Source organism: Sphaeramia orbicularis, chromosome 16, assembly GCF_902148855.1.
Source record: "Sphaeramia orbicularis chromosome 16, fSphaOr1.1, whole genome shotgun sequence".
Classification (NCBI taxonomy): domain Eukaryota; kingdom Metazoa; phylum Chordata; class Actinopteri; order Kurtiformes; family Apogonidae; genus Sphaeramia; species Sphaeramia orbicularis.
In genome coordinates this window covers 4,937,203-4,945,880 of record NC_043972.1, presented here as the reverse complement: position 1 = coordinate 4,945,880, position 8,678 = coordinate 4,937,203, and the positions used below count along the sequence as shown (strand labels likewise).

The 8,678-nt window shown below is 41.2% G+C and overlaps 1 protein-coding gene across 1 annotated transcript; it reads left to right on the top strand.

The window, feature by feature from the left end:
- Window positions 1-4,270: 4,270 nt before the first annotated feature.
- LOC115435707 (E3 ubiquitin-protein ligase TRIM39-like) lies at window positions 4,271-7,560 on the top strand. The gene is made up of 2 exons (XM_030158300.1): window positions 4,271-4,367; window positions 5,794-7,560. The coding sequence occupies exon 2, from the start codon at window positions 5,796-5,798 to the stop codon at window positions 7,434-7,436; it is 1,641 nt and encodes a 546-aa protein (XP_030014160.1). The 5' UTR covers window positions 4,271-4,367; window positions 5,794-5,795; the 3' UTR covers window positions 7,437-7,560.
- Window positions 7,561-8,678: the final 1,118 nt, after the last annotated feature.

The window sequence follows — 8,678 nt, the reverse complement described above, 5'->3', positions numbered from 1 at the left end:
GATCAGAGTCTCTACTGGTAGAAACTCCGATCCGAACCCTAACCCTAACCCTAACCCCTAACCCTTCTACTGGCAGGATCGGAGTTTCTACCAGTAGAGACTCTGATCGGAGTTTCTACCAGTAGAGACTCTGATCGGAGTCTCTACTGGTAGAATCGCCGATCCTACCAGATCGCAGTCTCTACCCTTACATATACATCTACAAGAGAATGGGTTTAACTGCAGAGGAATATTAGTGTCAGAGCTACAAGATCTGCTTCAAACACTGCCTGCACATGACAATACATTCACTTTACAGGAACATTTATAAATCTGTTGTATAAATGGACAGAAACCAATATATATGTGGAAGAACACACCATCATATACTGTCAAAACATTAGCAAATCAGCACTTTGGTCATTAGTTTTCCAATTAACCCTTTCATGCATAGGTCACTCCAGTGGACAGTCCTTCTCCAGCTGTTCTCTTGTATATTCATGGGTTTTGTTGTTTTAGTTCCATATCAGCCAACACAGTGGACACTTATGCACCATCTCATACCCTGACATTCAGACCATTACTGTAACTTTGCTGTTCTTGTAAGCCTGATCTGCAGCAACATTTTTTAGTGGAAATCAATTGTTATTTGTTAGACAAGAAGGTTTTTCTTTTTTTTTTTTTTTTTGCATATTATCTCTGTGAAGTGAGTAATTACTAGCATTAGAATATGTTAAAATGTCAGAAGACATCAGATTAGCAGCCTTTAAAATGTTTTTTATTTCATTGTTTTCAAATCACTTTCTGATATTGGGTTTTAAACATGTTTCTTTACTTCAAAAATTAAATGCATGGATATTTTTGGAACTCCTTAGAAAAAAAAAAACTCGATCGCATTGTTTTTTTCATGCCTAAGGAGGAATAAAAACACCGAAGAAAAAAATCTTGGCTAAGGTTCTCACAATTAGTGCATGAAAGGGTTAATCTGATTAAAACATGTAATATTTAACACATTTAAAGCTCTACCTACCGATGTGGCATTTCTCACAGCACTTAGTAAAAGTTTGAACATGAACAACCCGCCTCCCTCCAAACCCCCGCCCACTTCCCCTCGCCTTAGCTCTAACGCTTTCCTCTTCTACCCTGATGCACGTGGTGGAAGCGAAGGTGGAGGCGGAGGTGGAGGTGGAGGTCCGGTCCACTCTGGCGTGTCTGCAGACCCCTCCCTCAGTAATCAGACACATCATCCACCTGCTGGGACTCCTGTTCCATCAGTAGACCCTGTATTTAAGGGTCTGGTCTGTGCAGTGCTGGGTCAGTGTCAGCGCGCGCACTGTGAACGCGTGGCCTCCGCAAATTTTCCGTGGACATTTGAGGTGTCATAGTCCATACGTTTATCATCCTACATAATCCTACATTGTGTGACACCAAGTACATGAACCGGTATGAGTCCCATGGTCATAAAAGCTGACCTTTGTGCAGACCTGTCTGTTTAGTCCAGTACATCCGACTTCCGGACTTTTATCTCCATCCTTCATTCATCGGACTCCTGTTTGTTGCCCTTAGTTGTTTCTGTTCATAAATCCATTTTTTCCTTCCACATGTGCATTTCAGTTGTATCCAAACACATCCTTAGACAGTAGACTGTGGTCAGTGACAGGAGAAGTAGAACCGGTGAAGCGTCAGATTCAGAGGTATCCATATTGGATGCGGAGACAGCAATAATGGATCGGATGCTGAACGGCCAAAATCGATGATTGACAGGAGGCTCAGCCAGGTTTGGCCTATTATTTCATTCGGACCGAATAAAAGGATTGGTCAGAATTTTATCAGCAATATGAGCAATATATGAGAATTAAACATTTTTGAGTTTCAAAATCTGGTGGATTTCTTTTACATTTTAGTTTGACACACACTTATTAGAAGCATTTTAAGATGTCAAAAGAAAAGTGTAAAAATGCCACATCATACGGTATAGCTTTAATCTGAGGCAGATTATTTCTACTAACTGTAGACCAGTGTATACATATGTTCAGTGTCTGTGCTCCCCTCTCTCTCTTTGTGCTTTAACCAAAAGGCAAATAACCAAACAATGTGTTTTATATCTAATAAGAGATATAAACTGGTACATTTATTCAACTGATAATATCATTGTAATAGAATATTTGGTTGCTGTGGAAAATGAGGTTAAACAAGTTGATCTTACACTCTTACCTGAATCTGGCTCTTCTTTTTTTTTTTTTTTTTTTTTTTACAAAATAAACAAAAAACAATCGTATGTTCCTGTCTGCACACACACACACACACACACACACACACACACACACACACTAGGAGTTAATGTTCATCCAGTCAGATAAAGTCGGTCTCTCCTTGTCTTTAATCTGAATTCATGCACAAACCCAACAGCAGCTTCTCTCAGTCCAGTTCAAACAGACAGAGGTGGACTGAACCACATGGAACATTTCCTAGACAGAAAAAAACATCAGCTAACTCCCACCTAACAGCAGAAACAGGGATCTACTTTTCAGTGCAGTAAATATATGGACTGGTGTTGATACTAACGTGTTGGTATTCAGTGGTAGAAGTAAACACATGTCCTGGTTGAACCCAGATACTTCCTCCACTATTGAACCAACTGTAGAAGGCAGCGCCTGCGCACTGCTCTGTACAGGTGGAGCCCAGAGTCCCAGTCAGGGAAAGGGAGGAGGGGTGAAGGGGTGAGGTAAACAAGAAAAAGAAAAATTTCAGCAACCTTAAATTATTTTAGGGGTGCTGGGAATCAATTGAGGGGATCTTCAGCACCCCCAAAAATGGGCTAAAAATGCCTATCTATCTATCTATCTATCTATCTATCTATCTATCTATCTATCTATCTATCTATCTATCTATCTATCTATCTATCTATCTATCTATCTATCTATCTAAATCCAGAAATGCATTTGTGTCCTCAGAGTTTTACAGCTTTATTTGAAAAAAAAAAAAACAACAACTTTGTTCTGCAAAGGACATTCCATCCATAATAATAATAATAATAATAATAATAATAATAATAATAAAAAAACTGGTTAACAACAAATTTATTGTTTAAGTTTTTTGAGCTGATTTAGGATCATTTTGGTGTGCTGAATCAAAAAATCACATTAATTTTGCTCAATCAGGTCAACTTTCTGAACTATGCTACATATTGGCTTTTTAACATTTTTGCTTACATTTATGGGCATTTTCACATCATATGATACAAAATTCTTTCATCTATCTATCTATCTATCTATCTATCTATCTATCTATCTATCTATCTATCTATCTATCTATCTATCTATCTATCTATCTATCTATCTATCTATCTATCTATCTATCTATCTATCTAAACACTGCATATGGTGCTGTCTGAACCCATTCATTTCTATTTGTGCTGATCTATCAACTCCAGCTCTAAGTTGATCAGATATGGTCATTTTTCCACTGGTCCAGTGTATTTCCTGTATTAATGACATTTCTGTTGTAAATTCTGTTTTCTTTGGTCTGTGTTAGCGTTTGGATCCATTTCTATCTGATCCAACTGTTCTGTTGGATTCTCAGCTGTAGTCCTGTAGTTCCATAGTTGGACTGGTCCAGCTGTTCACATGGAACCACCAGAACTAGAAAGATGGAGGTTCTAAGGGAAGGTACCGTTAGTCCACATGTGGTTCTCAGTGGGTTTGACTGGAGTTGTTTTGCTGAACCTGACAACATTCTGCATATTTATACCACCAGACCACCACTAGATAGACCACAACACAAAGGACCAACAGGCCTCAAGTCCACAAGACTCCCACAGAACCAGCTCATGTGACTCAACACTAATTACGACAGACAGTCATGGAAAACCGGTTCAGTAACAGACGTGTTAATTCATGCGAACCGCCCACTAATAATAATAATAATAATAATAATAATAATAATAATAATAATAATAATACATTGGTTTTATATAGTGCTTTTCTAAGTACTCAAAGATGCATACATGGGAAAAAAAAGAAAAATACATGGATCCTGTTCATATTTTAGAACCTAAACTGCAGGTTCAACAGCTGACTGGACAGATAATGCTCTGACTGCTGTTTCTAGACATCCACAAACGTATTTACAGAACCAGAACCCTTCTACATGTCATCTATGCTCTGTGATAAACCAATGCACACCTGGATTTCACCATCACATCAAACAGGAAACAGGTTAGAGGTAGAGCCACATTCCACAGAACAAAGATCACTTCCCAGATATGAACGTGAACTTCGTTCCCAGTGTGAGCAGAGCTGTAGACGTGTCTGCGGAACCGTCCAGCAAACCTTAAACCCACTTCATCAGATCTGTTTCCAGTCTCAGCAGAGTCTCTACAAACAGCGGTGAGTCCAACTGAATTGATCTACAGCTTCAACAGCACACTTCAACTGCAAACACACAAAAAGAACTGGATTCATTTCACACCAACTCTCCTGAAATGGTTCCCATTGCCATGTCTGCTCATCTTAATCACTGCAGAAAATCACTAGAGTTGTTCAGTAAACTCAGTGCTTCTTTATTCAGTGCTTTCCAGTGGAAACTTCCCTATTCACGGTTCCTAACATCAACTGTAACTCATATCACATCCACTTCCTGTATATGCAGTTGGACTTCAAAATAAAACACGTTCCTACGAACATCACACCTATCACTAAACCACATGGATAAACCAACAGGATTTACACAGATTCCATATTATTACAACCCATGTCCTTTAGATGGTCTGAACTTTGGTTCTCGTCTCTTCCTGTTTTTTTTTGTTTTTTTTTAACCACCATGGGCGTTGTTAAGACTTGAAAACTTCCAGGGCTTAAAAAACAAATTTGTGACGGGGGTGGGGGCTTACAGCTGTAGGCACCAATGATGAAGGGGACACATATTTACTCATATGTGTATTTATAAACAACACAAAAAAGCCTCAGAAATCCGGGGCTACTGCCAAAACATCCAGGGCTTAAGCCCCAATGCTGAGGTCTAACAACGCCCATGGTTATGTAAGGCTAATACAGGTTCATTGATTGGAAGCTCCAAAGACAAGTTCAGGATGCACTTGGTCTCAGGTTAAGAATTTATTCCGATCACATGTGAAATATAAAAGCCAGCGCTGGTCTTTCTGCATGAGGGCTCACGCAGGAACTCAAGTCGCAAAAAGCCCCAAACACCGGGTGTGGTTGATAATTATCTTCTTGGGTGACTCCACCCCGAACAATGGGTTGGACTTTGCAACGTCATCGGACTCCATCTTCTGATTGGACCTCACCTGTTGACGTGACTTGCCAACCGGAGATCACATCTTGTTGCTGGGATGTGCTACGCAAAGTGTCATGACTGTTGTTTTAGACGTGTATCTATTGGAATGTGAGGTCCTAGCTTCTGTAGCCACAACATCTTCTTCAGTGAGCAGAACTGACCCTGAATCTTATCAGTACTGGTGTCCATGAGTTTACTGGGAGACAAGCTTCACCTGTAGTGACATTTTAGAGCAGTTCAGAGCAAGACTGTATTTATTCTATAATTATTTTTCAGTTACTACTAACATTTTCTACAGTCACACTTCAATGAACTTCCAAAACATTTCAAAGTCAAAGTATTAGAGTGACGTCATGGGTTTTAAACACTGCTGTAGAGTCATGTGACTGAGCAATCACACTTATCTGAAGACCATAAAGGACTTTTATGAGTCACCTTATTATAAATGATCACATGATGATAAACACTGATTCTATAATTCAAATATTTCAGTGTTGTATCTGTTCTTTTGGTCCATAGATATGGCTGCTGCCGGTTGTGTCCGATCTGAAGATCAATTCCGGTGTTCCATCTGTCTGGATGTCTTCACTGATCCAGTTGCAATATCATGTGGACACAACTTCTGCAAATCCTGCATCACTGAGCACTGGAGGGTTAATGTCCCATATCAGTGTCCCATGTGCAAAGAGGAATTCAATACAAAACCTCTGCTGAAGATCAACACGTTCATCTCAGAGATGGTGGCTCAGTTCAGACTTGAAGTTCACCATGAACCAAACATCTACAGCTCAGACCAACAAGCTGCCAAACCAGGAGAAGTTCCCTGTGACGTCTGCACTGAAACCAAACTGAAGGCCCTGAAGTCCTGCCTGGTGTGTCTGACCTCCTACTGTCAGACTCATCTGGAACCTCATCTGACACTTTCAGGACTGAAAAGACATCAGCTGATTGACCCTGTGGAGAACCTGGAAGACAGGATGTGTAGGAAACATGAGAAACCTCTGGAGCTGTTCTGTAGAAGCGACCACACATGTATCTGTCTGTTCTGTCCTGTTTTAGACCACAAGAACCATGAATTTGTTCCTCTGAAAGATGAATATGAAGAACAGAAGGCTGAGTTGAAGAAGACAGAGGCTGATATTCCGCAGATGATCCAGGAGAGACGACTGAAGATCCAGGAGATCCAACGGTCAGTGGAGCTCAGTAAGAACGCTGCAGACACAGAGACAGCAGAAGGTGTTGAGGTCTACACTGCTCTGATGGAATCTGTTCAGAGAAGTCTGGACCAGTTCAAAGAGAAGATCCAAGAAAGGCAGAGGACCACCGAGAAACAGGCTGAAGACTTCATCAAAGAGCTGGAACAGGAAATCTGTGAGCTGGAGAAGAGAAGCACTGAGGTGGAGCAGCTCTCAGGCTGTGAAGACCACCTCCACTTTGTCCAGAGGTTCACATGTGTAAAAGCTGCTCCATCCATGAAGATCTGGACAAAGGTCAGCGTCCGTCCACCATCATATGAGGGAACTGTGGAGAGAGCTGTGTCTGAGCTGGAGGACAAACTCAGAAAAGACATGAAGAAAGTGGTTAAAGCTGAGCTGAAGAGAGTCCAACAGTATGAGGTGGATGTGAGTCTGGATCCAGATACAGCACATCCTGGTCTCATCCTGTCTGATGATGGAAAACAGGTTCATGATGGTGATGAATGGAAGAACCTTCCAGACAAACCACAGAGATTCACTGTTCATTGCAATGTTTTGGGAAAGCAGAGTTTCTCTTCAGGCAGGTTTTATTTCGAGGTTCAGGTCAAAGGAAAGACTAAATGGACAGTAGGAGTGGTCAGAGAGTCCATCAACAGGAAAGAAGTGATCCCACTGAGACCTCAGAACGGATACTGGACCATCTGTTTGAGAAATGGAAATGAATACAATGCTGCTGCTGATCCTCCTGTCCTTCTGTCTGTGAAGTCTGGTCTTCAGAAGGTGGGGGTGTTTGTGGATTACGAGGAGGGTCTGGTCTCCTTTTATGATGTAGGTTCTTCAGTTCTCATCTACTCCTTCATTGGCTGCTGCTTCAATGATAAACTCCTCCCATTCTTCAGTCCATGTCTAAATGATGGAGGTCCAAACTCTGCTCCTCTGATCATCACTCCTGTCGACACTGAGTAAGAAATTCATCAAATGGACAGATTCTGGTACCCGGTACGACTATTTTGGTATCACCTCCGCCGAGGTTCCAGGACTGGAGACCAGATACTAAACCGTGACGTGTAAACACTGCAGACCACTGATTGGTCAGAGAGTTTTCTCTGTGACCTGCCGTTTTACAAAAAACAGATGCGGAAGTGGACAGTAAATATAGCGGTACACTAATTTGACATGATAACAGCCCAAAACTACACCATGGTCGGTCCAGGAGATTCAGTCTTTGGTGGCCGATGTAAAAATTCAGACGAGACAACACGCAAGTTTTCAGCAACTCTGAACAGACAACATGGAAGTAACGCGCCGCATCGCTATGACGACCAGGTACTGTAAAGTCGGTCGTATCTTGTAATGGAAACGGTCTCCAGGAATACTGAGTTGAGCCGAGCTGAGCCGAGTCGAGCTGGTTCCATGTAGTGGAAACGCGGCAAGAGAAAGAGAGGGAGAGAGAGAGAGATGGGCTGTTTGCACAGACTTGGAGAGAAGCTGCGCTCACATGAACTCTATGAAGAAATTCGAGTAATTTGCTGGACGTATAGAAGGGAAACAAAAGTAACAAAAGTATCGATCTCCTCATGCTAGTATCGATCCAATACTGATACTCACCTAGGTATCGATACTGTTGATATTTAGATCGATACGCTTAGCCCTACCGTTCAGACCAGTTTGTTTGGTTTTGGACTAACACATGGTGCTGTAATAAATGTCTCCCGTTTTAGATGCATCATCAGCTCAGTGTTAATCTTTTTTACCTTCTTCTCTTTGGTTTTCCTAGAGTTTGGTTTTTGGTGACGATAACATTGTGTAATGCCCTGGGGCTTATCTGTTAATGAACAGACAGGCTGATTTGTCCATGTGGTCAGGAACAGTTTGAACATCTGCAAATTTAGTTTGGATCAAATTGGAAAGTCCAAAGGTTCAGGAATAACAAGTTAAATATCAACGCTGCAAAAATCACAAATTGTTTCCAGATAAGGTATTTTGTTCCACCAAACGATCCACTAACTTCATTTATAACATCAGCTCTTTCTGACTATAATATTAAAAAACTTTTTACAGTAGTGTTTTGGAAATGCTAGTGCGTGGTTGTACACAGAAGTCCCCAAAAATGTAACAAGAAATGTCTCATTGTAAGAGTCGGAAGAATAGGGGAAGTTCAGGTCCCAGAGCAATTTCCTGACACATTCCAACTGACAGCACAATATT